We start from the raw sequence: 23723 nt of genomic DNA, 5'->3' as shown, positions 1-23723 counted from the left end.
AGATTGCTAAAGCCAAGTTCTATGGCTAAGGTGGGGTGGGGTGGGGTGTAGTTCTGTTCTAGAGCACTTTGTACGCTCCAGGGCTTGGTTTACAACGCCAGCAACTTCCTACCCCAAGCCCAAATTAAACTGTATTAAATCATACTCCATAAAGTCTCTCTTTTGGAATTTAAAAAATATTCTCAAAGTAACAAGCCTACCCAGAAATACCTTCAGTGTTACATTAGGTGTCGTAACAAAAATCCTTGTAATGTGTTTAACTGCACGCTAGGATCTTATCAAGTGAAGCACATACTAGCCCGAAAACAAAACAAAAAACAAAAACAAAAAAAAAAAAAAAAGAACACAACGAAACAAACAAAACCGCCTCCAACAAACCCTCGCATTTTGTCTCGGGTCCCACTTTATGTCACGTAGTCTTCTCTCTGGGATCAAAGAAGTCAATGACATTGAGACTAAACCCATTCTTGCTCTAGGAGACAAAAAACGGATCCTAAAAGGAACAACACTAAAGACCAAAACTTCTGAGTTGTGGTCACTCAATTTGAGAAATGTCTTCTCGACCCAAGAAAAACTCGAGCAGAATCCAAAGAGCTGCGAAGCTATCACTCGCTTTAAAAGTCAACATCTTGCTACATGCGCTCTACTGGTTTGATTACTACGACTCGAGCTTCATTTTGTCTCCTTGACATCTGGCACCGTCGTTCGCTCTTCATATTTTATCCTTTGGGGTTCAATAAGAGATTCATAGGTAGGAGGGAGACCCACCCACCCACCCACCCTGCGCAGGTCCTAGATAAAAGAAGTCAAAAGACAGCCGCAGCCCACACTCGGACCTTTTCTAGCAGGGACTTGGCAAAGACTAAGGAAATGTGCAGAGCCACCGGACGCTGGAGCACCGTAAGTGTTTCCAGATTAGACAGGGTCGAAGTTCAAGACGGACCCAGGTCAGGCAAGCATTGGAGAACAGCAAGCATACAGACGCCTTGACTGGCAATTCTTAGGAGAGAACCCCGGTCGCAGTCTCAACACTCGCCTTCTCTTATGCTTTCCCTCTTACCAGAGCCTGAAAGGGCAGGAACGACGACACCTCACAGCAACAGTGACCAAAAGGTTCTCACTTCCGACTCAGCAAGGCAGCCGGAGCTGACATCATCGCTGAGCGCCGAGCCAGTTGGGTTTCTACCCCGCGCCGGAAGTAGGGCGTTGATGGTCTTCTACAAATGACAGGCAAAATACCGATGAGGCGCACGCGCATGCTTGCTGGCAGCTGGCAGGGGAGCGGGAGCGGGGGCGGGGGGGGGGGGGACGGAGGGCGGGGAGGGGGGGGGGAGAGGGCGGGCCGGAAGTGGCTTTGGGATTGGGCTAGGCAGCAGGGCGGGGCGGAGCAGACTTGGCGATGGCTCCGTGATTTGGAGTTTTGTGGGATATGAAGCTGGATCTTGGAAATCCATCTCTTGAGAGCAGATACAATATTGTGATATCGGGCTCTGCACACAGACCGTGGTTTTCTGCATTACACCCCGACCTGTCCTATGGCTTTTTGGATCCATTTCACTCTTTTGGCTTAGAAGCAGTAACAATACCAACAAGGTCAATGTATAAGAAATTTTGAGCAGGGATTAGGTGCCAGGCAGTGTGCTATTTTGGGTTGGACTTGGATTTATTTATTCAATGCCAACAATATACATCCTACAAGTCTGGTTCATTTTTAGCTGTTAATTTTTTTAAAAAATTATTATTTTTGTTTATTTTTTATTGGTGTTTTGCCTGTTTGTATGTCTGTGTGAGGGTGTCAGATCCCCTGGATATGGAGTTACAGACAGTTGTGAGCTGCCATGTGGGTGCTGGGAATTGAATCTGTCTCCTCTGGAAGAGCAACCAGTATTCTTCTGAGCCATTTCTCCATCCTTGGTTCTAATAAGGAAAATGAAAATTAGAACTATATTGAGTGGGACATGATGGGGCATGCTGTAGTTCTAGCAGTTGGGACATAGAGACAGGAGAATTGAGCATCCAAGGTCGTCCTCCACTATCCAGTGAGTTTGGGCTAACCTAGGGTTACTTCAAACCAACCAACCAACCAATCAAAAGCCTACCCTATTCTAAGATACCCTCTTTGAAAAATTATATTGGCACAGCTCAAAATCTTAGCAAGATATTGGTAACATACATGCATGGGAGGAACGGGCACTTGTTTGCTGTGCTTGGTCGTGTAGATCTATATAACTGCTATGAAGAGAGATTTAGTTTAATAAAATTACAGGTTCAGATATTTTCCAACTATACCTTTTATTCTTATTTGTTACTAAGACTTTACACATGTTCAAAATGCCATTTATTGTTAAAGTTAGAACAAATCCCTAACAGTGACATGCAAAAAACAAGACAGGAGACAATCTTGTCTCAGACATGACCTCCCAAATGCAACAAAACCTTTAAAATGGAATTTATCAAAAAGACTTTTGTATTTCAAAAGCCACCATTAAGAAAGTGAGGTTGGGCAAATATTAATATTGTATGTCATGTAAAAAGCAATTGCTCTGAGATGAAGAGATGACTCAGCAGTTAAGAGCACTGCCTGCCTTTCCAATGGAGGCAGGGTTCAAATTCCAGCACACACACACCTAGCAGCACTGACTCCAGTCTCAGGAATACAATGCCCTCTTCTGGCCTCTATCGGCTCTGCACGCTTGTCATGCAAAGGTAGACCTACAGCCCAAACACCTATATACACAAAATAAAAATAATACAAAATAAATATTGACATGGCTATATTAAAGTGACAAATATTATTGAAGATTAGAGATTCATAAAAACAAAAGGCTGTCATGTCAGTAGGGATGTGAAACCGTGCTGTTAGTTTAGAAAAGGATTTGGCAGTTTCTTCAAGAGCTAAAAGTGAATTTGTCATATGATCTGGCAATTCTTCATTCCTGGGTCTTTATTCCAGAGAAATGAAATTATAGTGGCATAAAGATCCTTGCAATCTGGGCTGTGGTGGTACAAGTCTTTAATTCCAGCACTTGGGAGACAGAGGATCTCTGTGAGTTTGGGACCAGCCTGGTTTACAGAGAGAGTTCCAGGACAGCCAGCGCTACACAGAGAAACTGAGTCTTGAAAAACCAAAATAGAAAAACAAACAGAACATTTCAAAAGAATGCTCATTGCATCAGTACTTGTAACAGTCAAGAAATGAAGCCATCCAGATGTCCTTTGACTGAGAAATGGACAAGCAGTGGATTGCCTATGAAATGGCTTTTTAGCAACAAGAAACAAAATACATATATACTAGGAGTTCGAGGCTAGTTAGATAGCAAGATCCTGCTTTAAAAGGTGAAAAACAAGCTAAAGATTTATAAAGATAATCTCACAACATAGCTGAGCCCTGGAAACTTGCCGAGAGATACAGCTGCTTCAAATTATACAATTTCATATAGAATAAAGAAAATGAAAACTTGAAGAGACAGAGATTTATGGCTACTTGGGGTTGAGAGTCAGCACAAGGGCCACTAGAGATGTTTTCAACTTGAGTGATGATGGAACAAATTTACTAAAAACTACCAAGAACAGGCAAAATCACTTAAAACCGTCAAATATTATTATATGTTAATATGTTATACAGGTTTTATTCTTAAAGTTTTATTTTATGGATTTGGTGTTTGACAGCATGTATGTGTATCACATGTATGCCTAGTGCTTTATGAGTTTAGAAGAGGAGTTAGATCCCTGGAACTAGAATTATACACTATTGTAAGCCACCGTGGGGGTGCTCTTAACTGCTGAGCCATTTGCCCAGCTCAACGTAATTTTTAAAAGACATACAACATTTGTGGGGTTTGGGAATCGATGAACAAATCACTCAAACACCCCTCAGTCAAATAGGGATGGTTTACCGAACACCACCCCCTAAGACACTTATTTTACGTGCATTGATGTTTAACCTACAATTATATCTGTGTGAGGGTGTCAGATCCCATAGAACAGACAGTTGGGAGCTGTCATGTGAGTGCTTGTTGCAGGAAATTTGATCACACTGTGAACCCTGTGATTGTGTTATTTACTGAAAAAATTTGCTTCTAGTTGTGGTGTGGCTCAGCCCTTGACACACACCTTTAATGCCTCTGGATGAAATACAGACGCACTCTTAGTACACTGCATACCTTTAATCCCAAACAATGAAGATAGTTTGTAGAAGGAAGCACCCATGTTTGAAAGTGATGTCTAATTAAGTGGAAGACAAAGTGACAAATCAGAGAATGATTTGACAGGATAGGATACGCCCAGCTCTCAGGAGAAGAGAGAGGAAAGAGAAGCCACGTAAGGGGCAGTGCAGAGGGAAGAGAAAGAGCCAGTTTTACTGGGATAGTTTTACAGAGGCAGGTTGAAGAGAACAAGCTAGACACAGGTGAAGACAGAATGAGACCAAGAATAAGAAGGAGCTAGAAGATTAGAACATATTGGCAAAGATGGTATGAGGCCAAGAAGAACAATTGAAGAGAGAGGAGGGGGAAAGGGGGAAGAGGCGGTAGAGGGGAAATGGTGGTAGAGGGGGACAGGGTAGAGGGGGTAGAGGAGGGATGGGGAACAGAGGGAGGAGAGAAGGAGAGAGGGAAGAGGGGGAAAGAGGGGGAGGAGAGAGGGGTAGTTAGGGAGGAGGGAGGAAGGAAAAGGGAGAAGATTGAATTAGTCAGCTAGGAAAGGGGTTTGCACCAGAACAGCTGAGTTGAACCAGCCCACCAGAGCTCAGAAAGAAGAAAAAAGAGTAAGTCTCAGAGGCTGAAAACATTCTAGGCCTAGATAATATACAGAGTCTAGACGCTTCCAGGACTAGGCCTAGTAAGCCTTAAGCCTTAGAGATTATAATCACATCACACGAATGAAAGTTACTTTTACAGGTGCTGGGAATTGAACCCAGGTCTCTTGGAAGAGCAGCCAGTGTTCTTAACCACCCAGCCATCACTCCAGCCCTCCAAAGGGAGCTCTTCACACATGGTTCACTGTTTCAGCTACATCTCCACATCATTTTGTTCTGGGTAGCAAGTGAAGTCATGCTTGGCAAATAGGCAGTACAAGCCGTGCTTCAAGTAAAACGCTACACCAATCCATAAATTCATAGCCAGTAATTGGTCTTTTCTACTTTATTCTACTTCATAATCTTCAGGCTGGATTAGGAGAAAGTTCAAGATAATGATAATGTTATATCATTAGTGTGGGAAGGGAGACTTGTGTACTTGAGAACTTGTTCTTATATGCTTAGGATACACCTAAGAGCATATGTGTAAGAGACTCGCTTGCCTGTGGGGAAGGCTACTCTGTGGCTGGAGACTCAGGTGGAAGGAGACCTTTCACTACATATGTGACTCACTGAGTTATTATTATTATCATTATTATTCTTTTACTTATTGTTATTATTATTAGTGTGTGTGTGTGTGTGTGTGTGTGTGTGTGTGTGTGATACATATATGTGGGGTGTGCATATTCTTCAAGTGTATGTGGAGGCCAGAGAACAACATGGTGGAATGAGTTCTCTTTTTCGACTTCTCAGGGGATTGGGCTCAGGTTGTCATGTCAGGTTTGTCAGATAAGTTTTCCTGATGTGCCACTTCACTGCTATACTGGCCCACTGAATTATGAACTGTGTAAGAACCCAGCAAACGTTGAAAGAAGAATTGTTTATTTGGACCAAGAGGTAGGTTATACTTGATCATTTAATTTTGTCATTTACAATTTTCCCAGTAGGGGCGCTCTGCAAACACCATGCTGTGCTTGTTTTCTTTCACTGCTTTTGGGGGGCCTGAGGGTGGGGTGCTGAGAAGCTCACCTAGAGCCTCAAGCAAGCGTGACAAGTGCTGGCTTCTGAGGCACACCACTGGCTCCCCCAAGTTTTTATTTTATTTTGAAAAAAAAAAAAAGACCACAATTTCTCTGACAGTCCTTCCTTTCTTCTTGCAGTCTAACTGTAGGGTTGAAAAATCTCTCTACTGGGTTCTCTCCAAAATGCATTGCTTTGATTCTGGGTGCTGGATAGAAGGGGGAACACCTAGAATGAGAAAGAAAATTGTCAACTGGTCAGAAAGTCCATTAACGTTTTCAAATTTGTCTTCCTGACTGAAACTTGGGATGAACTGACAGAATCAGAAATTCTGATTGGCTGATTAAAAAGTTAATAAAGGTTTTTGTTTTAGCTTTCTCTTTCCCTCTTCTCCCCTCCCTCAACTTTTTTTGGGTGGAGTGGGGTGGGGGGCTGGAACTTTCTACTAAAAGTTAGCCAGGCTAGCCAGGGACTCGCAGGGAACCACCTGCTTTCAGAGGGCTGTAATTAAAAGTGTGCTCCACCGCACCTACAGTTCAGTCTTTAGGGGTTTTTTTGTTTTTTTGTTTTTTTGTTTGTTTGTTTTGTTTTGTTTTTGTTTTTTTGGATTTGGTTTTTTTTGAGACAGGGTTTCTCTGTATAGCTCTGGCTGTCCTGGAACTCACTCTATAGACCAGGCTGGCCTCGAACTCAGAAATCCTCCTGTCTCTGCCTCCCAGAGTGCTGGGATTACAGGTGTGCACCACCACCGTCTGGCATGGTCTTTAGTTCTTAATGGCCATTTTGCCTTAGAGAGGACACTAGGTAGTGTCTAACACATTTTTTCTTATCACACCGAGGGGAGGGGGATTGGGTACCAGTGCCATTAAGTAGATAATAGCCAAGGATGTTGCTGTAATGGGTAGGACAGTCCTTTCCCACAAAGAAAATTGGTGGATGTTTGAGAGAACTTAATGAGGTTAAGAACAATGTTCAGCATCGGTGTTTTGAGACCCTGCTCTCAGAGGATTTACAGATGCACAAAACACACAGCACCGGTGCATTCTTAAGTTAAGGTAGTTAGTCCTGGTACCAGTGTCTTCAAAAAAGAGACGCCACAGTCAATTGCCCAGCCCTTCTCATCCCTATTGGAAGAAGAGATTTGGCAGCAGCTAGAAGCATGCAGAGCATGCAGAGGCACTGCCCAGGACCCGTGGTGAGGAATGCACTTACTCTGAGTCCTTCTGAGTTCACTTCTTCCTCACTTGGTTTCCTTGAAGATGGCTGTACTGGTCATATTCCCGATCCTTGAGGGGCTGAAGAGGACAGCAGCAGTATCAACTCAATGTTCTGTCTGCCATTAACTATTTGTGAAGCATAGTCACTAGATAGTTTTATGAATAAATCCCTAGAATGGCTGCTTCAAAGCTCTAGGAGCCAAAAAAAGGAGAGGGGGACCACATGGAATTTCTTCAAGTGCTCTCTCAGTCAGTGCAGTGCATTCTTGAGCTTCCCCCATGAGATCCTCATCTCTGTCTCTTAGTCTTTTTCTTTCCCACACAGCAACCATTGCATTGTGCATCATGCCATAAGTAGCTCATTATCACTACGCTAGCTCTCCAGACAACTTGCCTGCAATCCCAAAGGTCCACCCGACTGACTACGGCACTATTTTTCTCATCCCTACTTCTTTACCTGGTAAAGCTGTTCATTTTGCAGCAGAGTCTGCTTGTCTGAAGCTGCACAAAAAGATAGACACAATATATATTCAAAGACAGAATGATAACAAATTATTCACGCAATAGAATTCTAAGTAATGTAAGGATCATCTGAGCACAAGAATACAGGCCACTTTTAAAAGTCAAAAGAAACTACACACAAGAATATGTACTGTGCAAGTCCATTTCTACAAAACTAGAACCAAGCAAAACATCTCTGTGGTCAGAGGTTGGAATAGTGCTTATGCTTGGGGACAGGTGGTGGCTGGAAGTGACCATCAGTGGGACATCTATGGTATTGGTCATACTCTGTCTCTTAAACTGAGTGTCATATGCTTGAACACATTTGCTTTGTTAATTTTTTTAAAGATGTATTCTTCTGGTTCACTTTTCTATATGTAGGTTTTACTTCAATAAAAAGGCTTCTTCTTGAGGGACTGGGGGTGTAGATCAGTTGGTTGAGTGTTTATTGTGTGTGAGGTCATGAGTTTGATGCCCAACACTGCATATACTGGGTGTTATAGCACATGCTTGTGAACTGGAAGCTTGAGGTCTTCTTCAGCTACATAAAATCTTCCTCTCTTTTTAAAGAATGTTTTCTTTCTTTATTGGAGGACAGGATCTCAAAATGTAGCGCTAGCTGACCTGGAGCTCTCTCTTTAGAACTGGCTAGCCTCAAACTTAAAGTAATCCTCCTGTCTCAGTTTCCCAGGAGCTAGGATTGCAGATGTGAACCAGAGTGCTAGGACTGTAGATTGCCTTCAATAAAGAAGTTTGGTTTTTGAGACAGGGTCTCACTACATAACACTGATCTGGCCTGGAACTCGATATAGAGACAGCGCTGGCCTTAAACTCTCAGAAATCCCCTTGTCCCCCCTGCCTCTGGAGTGCTGGGTTAAACATGTGTGCCATTGTGTTTACCTTCAACATAGCATTAAAACAGATAGATAGATAGATAGATAGATAGATAGATAGATAGATAGATAGATTGGTGAGTGGGTAGGTGGGTGGGTGGGTGGGTGGAAGGATGGGTGGGTGGGTGGGTGGATGGATGGATAGATAGATAGATAGATAGATAGATCAATTGCTCAGACAGATGGATGAATGGGTGGGTGGGTGGGTGGATGGTTGAGTGGGTGTATGTATGTATATATGTATGTATGTATGTATGTATGTATCCGTGGGTAGATGGGTGGGTAGATGGATGGGTGGGTGGGTAGATGGATGGGTGGATAGATAGATGGGTGGGTGGGTAGATGGATGGATGGGTGGGTATGTGGATGGGTGGGTGGATGAAAGAATGGATATATGGATGGATGATGGATGAATAGATAGATAGATAGATAGATAGATAGATAGATAGATATGAAGGAAGAAAGGAAGACCATGGTAACTCATGTCCGTAACCTCAGTCCTTGGGAGGAACACCACATATGTGAGTCAGCCTGAGCTACACAATGAGTTCCACCCAGGGCTATCTTATGAGATCCTATCTCAACCAATAACCACAGCCACAGAATAGGAAAAGGAAAAGGAAAAGGAAAAGAAAAAGAAATAGAAGAAAAGGTCAAATCCTAGGCCAGGCAAGTATGTTGGGACAATAAGAAATATCTTCCTTTCCTGTCCCACAGAGACATAGAATCATAAATTATTTGCATTAACAATATGCACCAACTCAGTCTCCCTACTGGCTCTATTTTGACAAGAATGAAGGCAAGGGTTTTAGTTGGTCCTATCTCTCAGCTGAGGACATTCCTTTACTTCTTGTATTTTCAGTACATAGACATGATCTCAGGGCTTCGCACATGCCATGCAGCACTGAGCTATCTCCCTAGGTTATTCGTTTGTCTGTCTGTTTGTTTATTGAGACAGGTTCTCATGTAGCCAAGACTGACTTTGAACTCACTACATAGTCTTGTAGGACCTTGAGCTTTGAATCTTCCAGGCTCTATCTCTCAAATACTTGGATTCCAGGGTTGTGACACCATGCCCAGTTTTATCCAATGCTACAGTCTGAATCCAGAGCTTGAGCAAGCTAAGCAGGTGTTCTTCTAACTGAACCACATCTCTAGCTCCTCCCTCTGATTTTTCACACAGGCTCTTATGTAGACCTCAAACTCTGTATGTAGCTGAAGATAACCTTGAATTTCCAATTCTCTAGCCCCAACGTTGTGAGGGTTGGAATTGTAAGCATATGCTACCACATCTAGTTTTGAGGAGCTGAACTTTAGGCATCCTGTGAACTAGGTAAGCACTTTGCTAACTGAATTGTATCTCCAGGCCCCAGCCCTTTACAAATCTTATTTTAAGACAGGATACTGCTTTGTTGCCTTGGCAGGTCTTGAAGTCAGGGCCCTCCTGCCTCAACCTCCCGAGTGCCTAGGATTACGAACAAGTACCACCACATCTAGATTCTTTTACCTCTTGACTGGTGAACTCCATCCTGTCCAGCAATGAAGTATACACCAACAGCAAGGAAGAAAATGCTGATGATTTCAGCAAAGATGAAGCCAGATATGGTGCCTATATTTAGCTCAATGCAGTTCTCACACACTGTGGGGAACAAGGACAGGAAGAGACAGACCCCTTTCAGGATAGAAGGCATTCTTGCACGTTTTTCTTCCTCCTGCCCGCCAGCACTAACGCCTCTCTCCTGGGCAGCAGATTCCTCCCTCCCATTTTCATATTTGGGAAGTCCCAGGAAGTCTAAATGGCCTTACAATCAGGAACTGGGTGAAGAAAGAAGACCTGGTCTTCACTTTGTACAACCCTACTCTCCTCTACGCTTCCCGTCAATCCCAGGTCCTCTCCTCCCAACTCATTTATTTGCTGAACTGCTCTAATCCATGAGGTCCACCCAAAGGTTAAGCAGGTTATTCAGGGGTATGATTTCTCAAGAAGCTGTAAATGTGTTGATTTAAAGCGCAGTAACCCCAGATGAAGAGATCTAGCTACTCTTTCCACAAATCACTGCTTAGCAATGATTCCCACCTCGTCCTGCATGGTAAGCCCACCAGAACAGTAAGTCCGTCTGGATTCCCAACAGACATAGTGAAGGGGTTACATACTTCTGTAATACACTTGCAGGGACTTGGACTTCTCCTTTGCTCCTTGACACTGATACGTGCCTCGAGGGTCTTTGGCCCTGTTGCCCAGATTCCATGTGTTTTTAGTTGCGTTGGGAGGACTTATTCTGCTCCCGTCTTTAAGCCACGTGATGGTCTTGTCATTCATGTCGCAAGTCAGAAGCACAGAGCCATCTCCTCGGTTGTCATCTACTTGTATCTTCAAATGCTTTGCTGAAAAGGAAAAGTCATGGCTCTGTTACAGGTCTTTGTAATCGACAGGAAGAGACCATTAGAACACAGTTTTCCCATTTTGTTTGTTTGGTTTTTGTTTTTGTTGTTGATTTATTTTTGAGACAAGGTTTCTCTGTATAGCTCTGGCTGTCCTAGAACTCATTCTGTAGACCAGGCTGTCCTTGAACTCACAGAGATCCTCCTGCCACCACCTCCCAGTGCTGGGATTAAAGGACATGAACCATCACTGTTGGCTTCTCCAGCTGTTAATGTGCACACAAATCACATGTGGATCATGCTAAAATTTCATGTCTTATTTAGTAGTTGGTGGGGGGCCTGAGATCTGTTGTTAACATGCTCCTGGATGATACTAATGGTGCTGGTTCAGTCATATTTTGAGACATGCCTAGTTCCTAGGGTCCTGTTTCTACTGAAAGAACCAGATAATTCATTGCTTAGGTCTAGGAAGGCTACCCAGAAGAGGTCCTAGTAGGACATTGATTTGGTTGATAATGGAAATGTCAGCTCTTCACCTCTTACCACCTTATCTTTTCAAAATTGTTTCCTTTCTAAATCATGAGACTATTGCTTTGTGTGTGTGTGTGTGAGTGAGTGTGAGTGTGTCACATACATACAGGTGCTCACAGAGGACAGAAGAGGGTGTTGGCTATCCTAGAGCTGGAGTAACAGGCAGTTGGGAGCCATCCCATGTGGGTGCTAGAAACTGAACTTAGGTCCTCTAAAAAAGTGGGAAGTACTCCTGACTGCTGAGCCAGCTCCTCCACTCCTGAGGCCACTGTTGTAGGACACCATACTTCTGTGGAGTTCCTCAGAATTTGAGAATGGAGGGAAACCATTTCTCTTACCTTGATCTTTCTGGGATACAGTGCCTGGAAAAACAGAAGGAAGAGAGAGGATCAGCTGGGCATGGACTTGTTCTGATGGGTGAAGGTATTTGCGTGATCACATGACATCAAGATGGAGAGAGAAGCTAGTCAACCGCAATAGCTGTGTCTGTGTTTCTTTCCTGGATGTAGCCCAACTTACCAAATTGAATTAAACATGACTGTGTTTGATCTTTGTCTTATCTTTCTGGGTGGACCTTCCTTCCTTCCTTCCTTCTTTCCTTCCTTCCTTCCTTCCTTCCTTCCTTCCTTCCTTCCTTCTTTCCTTCCTTCCTTCCTTCTTCTTCCTTCCCTCCCTCCTTCCTTCCTTTTTTCTTCCTTCTTTCCTTCCTTTTCTTTTCTTTCTTTTTTTCTTTTCTTTCTTTCTTTCTTTCTTTCTTTCTTTCTTTCTTTCTTTCTTTCGATCTATCTTATTTTTAATTGTGTGTACTTGTGCATAGACATCAGAAAAAGTCCATGTGTGCATGAGAGTTCAGCTGCTTGTGGAGGCCAGAGGCACAAGAGATCCTCTGGAGCTGGAGTTACCTGGTGTAGATGCTGGTCTATACCACCTCTGGCCCTCTGCAAGAGCGATATGTGCTTTAAGAACTTAGCATCTCTCTAGCCTTTTGGGTAGGAGTCTCTAGCCCTTTGGGATTTCATGAGGGGTGAACGTAGCTTTGCTGTTCACAGTAGACCCTTGGCTATCCTGACTTTATGCTAAGGAGACTTTATGATTTGGAATGGGGCTGGTCAGGTTATTGAAATCAGTGGTTCTCAATTCTCCTAATACTGTGATCCTTTAATACAGTTCTTTACATTGTGGTGACTGCTTACCACAAAATTCAGGATATTTGATATGTGACCCCTATGATAGGGTTGTTTGATCCCCCAAAGGGCTTACAACTCACAAGTTAAGAACCACTTCTCTGGAAGATTTGGATTGTGAAGCTGCTATTAACCCTGGTGCTCATGAAAATCCATATGGAAGATAATAGAAGACTCCATGATTCAGCTTTTAGAAGTTTATCACCTATAATAGTGTGAGACTTTGCAGTGGTACAGCTGTTTTGATGCTACCCACATTCCTGCAACTAAACCCTCAGCCTTTCTCTGTAAACAAGCCAACTAAGTTGGGTGGTGGTGGCGCACGCCTGTAATCCCAGCACTCTGGAAGGCAAAGGTAGGCGGATTTCTGAGTTTGAGACCAGCCTGGTCTACAGAGTGAGTTCCAGGACAGCCAGGGCTATACAGAGAAACTCTGTCTTGAAAAAAAAACCAAATCCAAACAACAACAACAACAAAAAAAGCCAACTAAATTCATCGATTCACTAAGGTGGACTTCAGTGGAATTATTATTTTGATCCATATCAGTGGCCTACCTGAAGTGAGTAGATGTTCTCACCTCTCCAGGAAAAGTTAGCATAACAAATTGGTGTTCAAACATGGGCATAATAGACTCATAGGGTTTTGGAAGAACAGTTTCATGACTGTTGCGTTGGATAGCAAGGTATGCAACTGACGTTGGGCTATCCAAGGGTGGGAACATTACAGAAGCAATTCCAATATGTCTGCCCCTCCCCATGTAGAATGTAATGATGTGTCTTTTTGCTATGGTGGTAGTTGTATGGGCCTTACTACAGGTTGTAAGATATAACTAAAGCTGGATCATCAGAAGGTGAACTGTCTATGGAGGTCCTGAGATGGCTGCCTTAAGAATTGAATAAAACTCATATAAATATGATAGAGAGACTGAGGGTGGTAGCACACACCTTTGGTCCCAACACTTGGGAAGAAAGGTATGCAGATCTTTGAAAGTTCATGGACAGCTTGGTCTACATATTGAGTTCCGGGACAGCCAGGATACAAGAGAGAGGAAGAAAGGAGAGAGAAGGAGAGAGAGGAGAGAGAGGAGAGAGAGGAGAGAGAGAGAGAGAGAGAGAGAGAGAGAGAGAGGAGAGAAGGGAGAGGGAGAGAGAGAGGAGAGAAGGGAGAGGGAGAGAGAGAGAGGAGAGAAGGGAGAGGGAGAGAGAGAGAGGAGAGAAGGGAGAGGGAGAGAGAGAGAGAAGAGAAATAATTGATTCTGTCCAAGAAAAAAGCTTAGTAGAGAAAATTGCATTTGGCTATCTTTGAAGAACAAGTAAAAGCTCGACAGATAGGGAAAGGCAGAGTTTGGGTAGGAAAAAACCAGATCTAACTAAAGATACAGATTTGGAAGAGGATAGGGAAGTGATGTGGCTAGTCGTTAGTACGGGGGAGTTAGTCATTAGTTCAGTTTTAGAAGAAGTTGGAAGCATTAGCTTAAAACTTGGGCAGACTGATGCTGTTCCCGGATGCACCAGCACAGTGCCTAGAACATGGGAAGAGCTTAATTTTCCAGAAAATGGTTATGGAAGTGAATGGGTAAATGGACACAACTAACAGTTAAATCATTATTATTTTAAAGAATTATTTTATGTGAGCCTGGCAGCGGTGATGTATGTCTTTAATCCCAGCACTTGGGAGAATCTCTGTGAGTTTGAGGCCAGCCTGCTTTAAGATCTAGTTCCAGGATAGCCAGGGCTACACAAAGAAACCCCGTCTCGAAAAACCAAAACCAAAACCAATTATTTTATGTATATGAGAGCTTGCACATGTATATATATGTATTGTGTGCATGCCCGGTACCTATAAAAGCCAGAAGAGAGCATCCCAGTCTCCTGGAAATGGGGTTACAGACAGTTGTGTGTCACCTTGTAGGTGCTAAGACTTGAACCTGGGTCTTCTGCAAAATCAATAAGTGCTCTTAAATGCCGAGCAGTCTTTCTGTTCCTCAAACATTACTTTTACTAGCACTTATCTCTAATCACCTGTCTGTCAAGTGTTAAAGACCAAGGAGACACTTTGTTCTACTTAGAGTCAATAGGAAAAGAAGCGGCAGTGGCAACATTGTTGATGTTTGGGTATCTGAGTGTGGTCTCTTGAGATTCAAGAGCCCAGGTGGCCAAATATCCCATTGCCTGGTGTGAGGACTGAGCTCGGAGGGCAGTCATGCCAAGTGCCCACAACTTATTGCTGAGGAGTGGGACCCCAGGCTTAGCTTTTCTGTTGCTCAAACCTGGTGCTGTTTCCAGAAGCCTCCCTCTGGCTTTCAGTATTGCTTTCCAACCTGTGTTGTCTAGCTTTCTCCATTTTCTCTCAGTGACTTCCCCACTCTGGCCGTCTTCTTAAAGTTTCCCTCCCTTCTTTTTTTTTTTTATTCGATATAATTTTTTATTTACATTTCAAATGATTTCCCCTTTTCTAGCCCCCCACTCCCCGAAAGTCCCATAAGCCCCCTTCTCTTCCCCTGTCCTCCCACCCACCCCTTCCCACTTCCCCGTTCTGGTTTTGCCAAATACTGCTTCACTGAGTCTTTCCAGAACAAGGGGCCACTCCTCCTTTCTTCTTGTACCTCATTTGATGTGTGGATTATGTTTTGGGTATTCCAGTTTTCTAGGTTAATATCCACTTATTAGTGAGTGCATACCATGATTCACCTTTTGAGTCTGGGTTACCTCACTTAGTATGATGTTCTCTCGCTCCATCCATTTGCCTAAGAATTTCATGAATTCATTGTTTCTAATGGCTGAATAGTACTCCATTGTGTAGATATACCACATAATTGCCAGAAGTTGGAAAGAACCCAGGTATCCCTCAACAGAAGAGTGGATGTAAAAAATGTGGTTTCCCTCCCTTCTAATGTAGTTTCCAAGGCTCCTGCCTCTCCTTTCCTTGTTTTGAGAGCAGCAGGGCTGCTGTGGCCCCGCCCTTCCATTTCCTGTCTGATTACAAGCCTGCTGTCGGGCAAGAGCCCCTGACCCTGCTTTCTGTTACTCTCACTCTGCGATGCTCCCCTCCTCCGCGTGCCCCTGACTCAGCCCCCAGCTCTCTTTCCAGCGTCTATTCCAGACTGTTGTTCTATGCCTCACCATCTCCTTTAGCTAAAGAACCTGTTCACCCATCTTTAAAATTCTTTTACTCTATTTCTCTTTTACTGAATGTCTCTGCCTCTTACTCAGATTCCTCCCACTCGCCCTTCATGCTTGTCCCCCCTCCCCCCAGCCGGCATTCACTCATACCACGCCACTGAATCTGTTTTAATCACCCATGAGCTTCATTTTACCATATCCCACAACTTTAAAATTTAAATATATTCTTATCTTAGTGGATTATATTCAACATTTTATACCCTGTTTGTTGTTGTTGTCTGTTTTTCAGTCCAGGTTGTCCTGGAACTTCTGCCCTATCTTCCTGCCTCCTTCCCCAGAGCGCTGAGCATACCCAGCAAACATCTCACACTCTCAGTTCCTCTCAGCTCCTTGTTCCCGACGCATCGCAAAACAGTTTTGTAGTTTGGAAGAATTTGCCTTTAGTTGGGTGTAGTGGCTTATGTCTATAACACCAGTACCCGGGAGGCTTGGGCAAGTGGATTGCCCATGAGTTGGAAGCCAACCTGGACTACACAGTAAGAGCCTGTTAGAAAGGAGAGGACAGAAGAACATTGTGATGAATCTGTAGGTAAATGCGCTTGCTGCCAAACCTGGTGATCTGAGCCCCGCATAGCGGAAGGAGAAAACTAGTTCCTACAGGTTGTCCTCAGTCCTCCACATATGCATCATAGCATGCACACACACCTTCACACTCAAACATGAAACAGACAAACTAATACACAAAATAATGTTCTTGACTTTGGCTTCTCCCAGGGTGCCCAGGTCTAACTCGCCTCCTTCCTGTTGGCTATTTCAAACAGGCATTCCCATGCTGCACCTTGTACTTGGTGTGTCAGCACTGAAACTGACTCTCCAGACTCTGCGCTCTCGAGAACAGAAGGTCTTTGTTCATCTTTTTACTCTGGAGTCTCTGATATCTGGATCTCACCAGGCTTGTCCAGCAGCTAAGCAGCTTTGTAGACAAATGCCTCACAGGTCCACCGGGTCCACCCTTTCCTCCCAATTTCCTTATCTGGGCTCTGCATGTGTGTGTGTGTGTGTACACTGTGTGAATGCATGTATGGTGTGTTTATCTAAATGACTCGAATGTGGTGATTTCTCGAGGATGGCTGGCCTACAAGAAAGGCCAGGAATCCTTCGTCAGCCTCTGCCTTCCTATCACTGAGGCGGTAAGAATGTGCCACACACCCTCATTTGCAGCAGGCTCTAGGAACTGAACTCTTGCACAGCAAGCGTCTTACTGCCTGAGCCGTCACTCCAGCTGCGCCAGCTCTTTTCAGCTACTTTCAAGCCTAAGATGGCGGCAGTGAAATCCTCTCTCCAGCCAGTTTAGTCCTCTGCACCCTGTGCTGCTTTCCAGCACAGAGCGGGTGGAGGCTTCATTTTTGCCTCTCCTTCTTTGAATTCTAAGATGACAGGTGAAGGTGGTTCAGGTTGATATGGATTCCAATAACCCTGCCTCCCTGTTCACGGCCTCTCATGAGCCTTCCCAATGTGGTCAGACACTCGAGTAAACTCTTACCTTGAAGAAGAGAGATCAGCAGGAAGAGGCCAGCCAGACCCTTCCCCTGCTCCATGTCAGTCTCTTTGCTTCTCCAGAAGGAGTATCAAGAGTCCCTTAGGCACCCAGCCACCCACCCAGCCAGCCAGCCTGTGTTGCAGCTAGCCTGGCTCCACCCAGCATCCGTTGAGCTGGGGCTCTGAGTAGAGGCAATACCAGGTGTCCCCACCCTCCCCTGTAGAGTGTGGGCAGCAGGGGCCCCAGTAGGGGTGCTGATGTCCTGACATAGCTCTTGTTTTCAAGGCTTGCAGGATAGCAGGTAGCAGGGAGTGAGAGTGATTTAGGCAGGACTTTTATGTATATGGGGCTGGAGTTCTGAATGGAAAAACATCTTAGAGTAGACTGTCCTCAAGAGATTTTTGTCACTGTTCTTTTGAGAACATCTAAGAGGTACCCACGTGGAAGAGAACATCCCAATAGGACAACTAGCTTATTTCTTGGTGCATAGCCCTGGGCTAGTTCCAGGGTCTCCGGCTATTGTTTCCTTTAGCTAGCCAATGCATAACAGAAATTCACAGAATTCCTATATGACACCAGGCACGAAGGATAATTTTGTCCCCAGACAGATGACTTTCTGATTATAGCAGTGTGGAAAGACAGATTCCCCACAGCACATGGTAGAAAAAGTCTAATGTCTCCTGGGGAGGCTCGATTCTACAAATGTATTGTAAAGAAGACTCTCATACTGAGAAGGCTCGATGTGCCAGGCACCATGCAAACACTCCTCTCCAAATCCTTAGAGTGATGTGGAGGGAGACAAGCTCTGAGACACTCCATGCATGGTGCCGTGGGTGCTGGACCTAGGATTCAGATCCTAGGTCTGGCTGAGGGGTTCTTCTCACTGGCTAGAAGCAGCTTTATGTGGTGTCCCAGAGTGTCCTGTGAAGGGTCCTGAGACTGATTAGTAATAAGAGGAACGGCTAATGTGGCTTGTGTAATGGGCTCATAACTTCTCTCAGTGGATCTGAAGAGGTGGCACTTTCTTGTTTGTGAGTAAATGTAGTTGTGTTGTTCATAAGAAGCCCAACATTTTCTTTGTTTGTCACCAGTGACGCAGGAACGGCTATTCTGAAGTCCCTTACACCTCCTAGGATTCGGAATGAACTTCCCCCATATTCTCTGCTTTGCCTCTCCCTAAACTCTCTGCTCCAGAAAGAGCAATTTGCACCTGTTTGTATCTCACCCCTAGCCCACTCTTGCCTTGACAGCCTCACATCATCAAAGGCAGAAGGTAGAGAAGCAGATGTCTTCTAGTTCCTCCTCCACTCTTCCTTTTTCTGAATACCCATGAGTCTGTGGGCGGAGGGTTGTGCTCCCCCTGGTTGATCGGCTTGTGACTTGCCTCTATTTATTGGATGAGTCCCTCTGGACGATGGAACACAACGGGATTCTGGCTAGCCTAATACTGGTTACTGTTCTCCCCCAAGGTAAGCGATGCATCTTCAGCTGTGTGGAGGATGGACCTGAGACGGGCATTGTTACTGGGAGAAGTCCACTGCAAAGTGCATCTCAGTTTACCAGGCTGGGAAGATAGGAGGGGTAAGGCTAGGGCACAGGAAATAAGCATTGGCTTTAACCCACTCCAGACTGGGCTCACGTTGGTCCTGATGGTGTCCCCAAACTCCTTGGACCGGACATTTCTAGGAAATGGTTCCATATTGTGAGCCCCGAGGCCTAAGACTAGTAAAAGAAGAACGTAAACCCTTGCACTGTCTAAGGCAAATGGCCTCTTGGAGTGGGATCCTTGGTCATGTGACCACCCGGACTCATGGCTCAGAATTTAGGAGCAATCTTTAAGAGAAAAGTTAAGCTTTAGCTGAATGGGAAGGGAGAGGGTAGGGAGGAGGGCATGGTATGATAAAGTCGGTAAGTGCCAACTCTTTCTCAGTTGGTTTGCTGTTAAAACAGAAAAGTGGGCTTGGTAGAGAGCGCAGGGGTAGGTCTCTAGGAGTGCAAAAAGCCCATATCAAACAGACTCCAAAATAACCCAGGGAAGTTCAGATCTCAGAACTCAGCAGTACCAGGAAAACTGGCTCAAATAGTTACTCTAAAAGCTGTTGCAGCCACCGGAGATTTCTACTGGAATTAACTCCAAAGAAGACAGGGCTTTAAGAGGAGAAGAGTTATATACACCTCTTTTTCCTGGCGTGCTCATATATGCTCCTGCTTCAGAGACAGGGGCAGCCATTTTAGAGTTTTCTGGAGGATGCTCTTGTGCTCAAATCATCTCTCTCTCTCTCTCTCTCTCTCTCTCTCTCTCTGTGTGTGTGTGTGTGAATGAACTCATGAATTGGTACAAGTATATTACTGAAGTAGTGTGGCTCAGTGACACAGACTCCAGGTGAGGCTGATTGTAGACACACAGCGTCCTCTCGGCTGTGAGGATGTTCTCAGGCTGTCTGGGAAGACTTACTGTGCTTATTTTGAACTCACCCCCACCTCTCCCACAAGACTTGGTGTATATGGAGCCTCAGGAACAGATTTGATACATATTGGTGGCCCTTTCTCTTTAAGCAAGCATGGCAAAGACAGTAAAAATTATAGGGGCACACGAGGGACAGGAACTGCTCATCCCAGAAACTAGTTGAAGCCTCTCACTAGCTAAAGTTTGAGAATTTCAGCACAATTAACATTTGCTGTAGAAGTTGCCCACACACCACTCTTTTCCTATATGGGTATTTTACGTTGAAATAGCAACAAGCCAGGCTTAATGCCTGAGTATATGCGACCTTGGTCAGGGCCTCATTCCTTTCTAGAACATGTTCTAACTCTCTCACAAATAAGACTACTTTCTTTGTTTACCATGAAGATCTCCTGACTCTGGCCTCCCCAACTCTAAACATTTGTTCGATCAATTGTAATCCTGTTTGATGCCCATATCAACCACTCTGTGAACTCATTTAGGTTTCTTAGCAACTCTGGGGGTAAGAACTTCAAAACCCTCCAAAATGATATATACAACTGTTTTAAAGGCAATGGTGCATTGCATCTCTCCCTGGGAAGCCATTCTGGAGTGCCTTCCTTAACACTCATGCTTAAAATCTATATTAAAATATCCTTATATTAATATAATATAAATAAATTATATTAAGATAAACCTGGTTCATTTTAAAGTTTTCTGTTCAAGAAGATCTGGGTTTTATTGGAGTTAAGTTTCCTCAAATATTAAAGAAAGTCCTCAAGGCTGTTGCTGTGACAATATCTGTGTCCCAACTGCCTCTGACAGAATTACCAAACTCCTTTTTTTCTTCTTTTTTTGAGATGGGAATCTCACTCACACTGTAGCCCAGGCTTTCTTGGAATTCATTATGTATGTAGCCTAGGTTGGCCTTGCTCTCTCAGGCCTTTTCCTGTCTCAGCCTTCCAAGAGCTGAGATTCCAGATGCAATTCACTGTGTCAATATATGTATATGTATATGTATATGTATATATGCAGTGCTGGAAATCGAATCTAGGGCATTTCAGATGCCTCTAGCACTGGGCTATGTTCTCAGTAAATCTTACCCTGGGAAATCTGGGTCACTGGGCTGGCAATTCATTACAGCTCCTCTCTGCCACAGGGGTCATTGGCCCTGAAAAAGTCTGGGACAGAGACAACAGAGAAGAGTACAAAAAGTTACAGTGAGAGAGTTACTAGCCAGGAAGAGGATTAGGAGCCTCTAGTATAAGAGGCACAATCTCTAGGCTAAGAATATCCTCTGCCTTCTCAGGTCTCTTGGGGACCCCAGCAGTCTAACCAGTGGACTAAATTTCAGGAAGGTTTTTGGATCAACACAGCTTCATGATTTTTGCATTTGCCCCCAAATCCCTAAGGATCCATGTCCTGTCCTAGTTTGAATTCTGTTGCTGTAATAAAATCCTTTGATCAGAAGCAACTTAAGGGAGGAAAGGATTTATTCGGTTACAATCTCAGGTCAGCCTAGTGTGCAGGGAAGTCAGGGCAGAAACTCAATCAGCAGCACAAAGTAGCAACCGCGGAGGAAAGCGCTTTCCCTTTCCCCTGCAGGCTCCGGCTTATTCTGCCAGCTTTCCTGTCCAGCCCAGCCCCACCTGCCAGGGAACGGTGCCAGTGGTCTGTGCTCTTCCAGCATTGATTAAGGCAATTAAAACAATCCCTTATAGACATATCTACTGTAGGTGATTCCTCAGTTAGAGACACTCTTCTCAGGTGACCCTAGGCTGACAGGACAATTTGGACAATCTCTTTTCTGCTTGGGCTACATTCCCACATCCTTCATGATCCTTCAGTCCCTGGAGAAGTTCCTGAAGTCTCACCCTGGTTGCTTCTGCCTCTTTCACCGGCCACCATATCCCATATTACACAAATGATCCTTAAGGTGGCAGAGCAGCGAGCTGCCTCTGCTCCAGAGAGCTGCCTCTGACTCTGCCGTCTTCCGTCTCAGGGAGCCCCTTAAAGATAACAGTGACCGAACACGAGGACAAAGTATTTGTGAACTGCAATACCACCGTCATGCCTCTAGCTGGAACGGTGGGAGGATGGCTTGAAAAGAATAAAACACTCAACTTGGGCAAAGGCATCCTGGACCCACGAGGGGTGTATACGTGTAATGGGACAGAGGAGCTGGCGGAGGAGGTGTCTACTGTGCAAGTATATTACCGAAGTATGTGCTCCGGGACCCACAGGGATGAAATCATGGGCCCTGGGCATGTGGGGACATTCTGGCTAAAAGCAGACTGTGGTGAACCCATTTGCAAAGGGTGGTATGAACCAGATGTGGCAGGCAGTGCTGCAGAATGGGGAGAGTTTAAGTAAGGCAGAACAGCAGGGCCTGGCTTGTTACTGCTGGCCCCAAGGAGGGGCTTAGTCCACTCCTCAGTTTAAAGCCCCCCAAAGCTGAAGTACATCATGTCTCTCTTCAGCAATTCCTTGGGATAAGGGCAGAGATGAAAGTAGCAAGGTCTCTACAGTCTCACTGAAGTCTGCGTCTTGGAACAGGGGGAGCCTAGGGTCTTTCTAGGACCAGAGATGGTTCCATGATTTTGAACACTGTCTTCTTCCTCTCCCTACCAGTGTGCCAGAACTGTGTGGAGCTGGACTCGGCCACCATGGCTGGTGTCATCATCATCGACCTCATCACCACTCTGCTCCTGGCTTTGGGAGTCTACTGCTTTGCGGGACACGAAACCGGAAGGCTTTCTAGGGGTTAGTTAGTGGAAAGGCTCTGTCTGTCTGTCTGTCTGTCTCTCTTTCTCTCTGTGTGTGTGAATGAGCTCATGAACTGGCTGAAAGATGGGGGGCTGGGGGTTGGTAGTAGGGCTGGCGTCATCTGGAGTTTCTCTGACAGTGTCTTAGGGACTCATACTACAAGGTGCTGGAAAAAAACACGTATGCCTCTGATGCTCCTGCAGACTTCTGAGGGTGAGAGAGGGTGTGGCTGACTCCAGAGCCTACCCACCCCTGCACCGTTCATAGGTCTCAAAGCCTCACCTTCCCTAGCTCCCAATGACTCTCTATCCTTGCTTCTAGCGGCTGACATTCAAGCCCTGCTGAAGAATGAGCAGCTCTATCAGGTAAGCCCTGAGGGCAGCGACAAGAACGGGAGAAGGGAGTGAGAACCTGAACATAGGGGCTGTGAGATGTGGGGGAGGAGGGGCAGGGGCTGGCTTATCCCTGGATGTCTGGAGCAGAGTTCAGATACGACTCGGTGTCCTGCTTCTCATCACAGCCTCTTCGAGATCGTGAAGATGCCCAGTACAGCCGTCTTGGAGGGAACTGGCCCCGGAACAAAAGATCTTGAGACGGAGGTTCTCAGAGTGCTCTATCAATGGTGTCTTCCCCCTGTACTCAACCAATAAAAATGTGTTCTTTCAGTCAGCAGGCTTCTGAGTGTCCCAAAGCATGGGTTGAGAGCTGTCCTAGCCTGGCTAAGTTCTGCCCACCTGTGCCCTCCCCACCCCAGTGGTTCCTCTCCTCAGAGCCAGACAAGCAGTACGAAGGACAGCTTCCCATCTTGGCCCCTTGGCATGTCTCCCCCTGTGGGTTTCCTGTGGGAAGGGTCAGCCCAGCCACTCTCCTTCACTGCTTGTTGGTTCTAGTCCCTATCACAACAACTTCCGGGGTTTTGCTGCCTTACCACAGCCCAGAGCAGGCTGCGGTGTTTAGAAGCTGAGCCACAAAGAAGTTTCCGTGACATCACGAATGGGGGTGGCAGAGAAGAGTATTGGGACTCACAGTGTGTGAGTGTGTGTGTATGTGTGTGTGTGTGAGAGAGAGAGAGAGAGAGAGAGAGAGAGAGAGAGAGAGAGAGACAGAGAGAGATACACACAGAGAGAGACAGAGAGACAGAGACAGAGAGACAGAGACAGAGAGACAGACAGAGACAGAAACAGAGAGGGGCATTGCACTAAGGTCATTGGGCTTGTGTGGCAAGCACCCCTCCTCATCTTGTCTGTCCTTGCACCCAAATTAATTCAAAATAAAGAACCATAATGAATTCCAGGTGTTTCTGGCAATGTTGCCTGTCTTGCACTGTGA

The 23723-nt window shown here is 45.1% G+C and overlaps 3 protein-coding genes across 5 annotated transcripts in view; 1 reads left to right on the top strand and 2 right to left on the bottom strand.

Moving 5' to 3' along the window:
* Positions 1-1177, bottom strand: part of Ube4a (ubiquitination factor E4A) — a 44101-nt gene extending 42924 nt beyond the window's left edge. For 2 of the 3 annotated variants that reach the window (XM_052188486.1, XM_052188490.1), the window contains exon 1: positions 1061-1159. The gene's annotated coding sequence lies outside the window, so the exon portion shown is untranslated. Of the gene's footprint in view, positions 1-1060 lie in introns of all 3 variants that reach the window. The other variant, XM_052188487.1, reaches the window with a different exon arrangement.
* A 4483-nt stretch (positions 1178-5660) lies between these two features.
* LOC127689157 (T-cell surface glycoprotein CD3 gamma chain) lies at positions 5661-17359 on the bottom strand. The gene is made up of 7 exons (XM_052188497.1): positions 17189-17359; positions 11678-11701; positions 10581-10811; positions 9934-10065; positions 7490-7533; positions 7028-7110; positions 5661-6043 (listed from the first exon to the last, which is right to left on the bottom strand). The coding sequence occupies exons 1-6, from the start codon at positions 17241-17243 to the stop codon at positions 7045-7047; spliced, it is 552 nt and encodes a 183-aa protein (XP_052044457.1). The 5' UTR covers positions 17244-17359; the 3' UTR covers positions 5661-6043; positions 7028-7044.
* A 1128-nt stretch (positions 17360-18487) lies between these two features.
* On the top strand, positions 18488-23063 carry LOC127689158 (T-cell surface glycoprotein CD3 delta chain). Its single transcript, XM_052188498.1, has 5 exons — positions 18488-18654; positions 21631-21849; positions 22260-22391; positions 22716-22759; positions 22915-23063. The coding sequence occupies exons 1-5, from the start codon at positions 18600-18602 to the stop codon at positions 22984-22986; spliced, it is 522 nt and encodes a 173-aa protein (XP_052044458.1). The 5' UTR covers positions 18488-18599; the 3' UTR covers positions 22987-23063.
* The last annotated feature ends 660 nt before the right edge of the window (positions 23064-23723 follow it).

The sequence above is a fragment of the Apodemus sylvaticus genome, chromosome 7 (assembly GCF_947179515.1).
Source record: "Apodemus sylvaticus chromosome 7, mApoSyl1.1, whole genome shotgun sequence".
NCBI classification, from domain to species: Eukaryota; Metazoa; Chordata; class Mammalia; order Rodentia; family Muridae; genus Apodemus; species Apodemus sylvaticus.
Note: the sequence above shows the minus strand (reverse complement) of the source record. Positions and strands in the feature narration are given on the sequence as shown.

Excerpts from the sequence above, each read along its gene's own strand:
- LOC127689157 (XM_052188497.1), bottom strand. The coding sequence starts at position 17,243 with ATGGAGCAGGGGAAGGGTCTGGCTGGCCTCTTCCTGCTGATCTCTCTT. Across the intron at positions 10,812-11,677 it reads TGTATCCCAGAAAGATCAAG|CAAAGCATTTGAAGATACAA; the intron begins GTAAGAGAAATG and ends TTTCCTTTTCAG. Across the intron at positions 7,111-7,489 it reads AAAATGAACAGCTTTACCAG|CCCCTCAAGGATCGGGAATA; the intron begins GTAAAGAAGTAG and ends TGTCCTCTTCAG.
- LOC127689158 (XM_052188498.1), top strand. The coding sequence starts at position 18,600 with ATGGAACACAACGGGATTCTGGCTAGCCTAATACTGGTTACTGTTCTC. Across the intron at positions 21,850-22,259 it reads TGTGCAAGTATATTACCGAA|TGTGCCAGAACTGTGTGGAG; the intron begins GTATGTGCTCCG and ends TCTCCCTACCAG. Across the intron at positions 22,760-22,914 it reads AGAATGAGCAGCTCTATCAG|CCTCTTCGAGATCGTGAAGA; the intron begins GTAAGCCCTGAG and ends TTCTCATCACAG.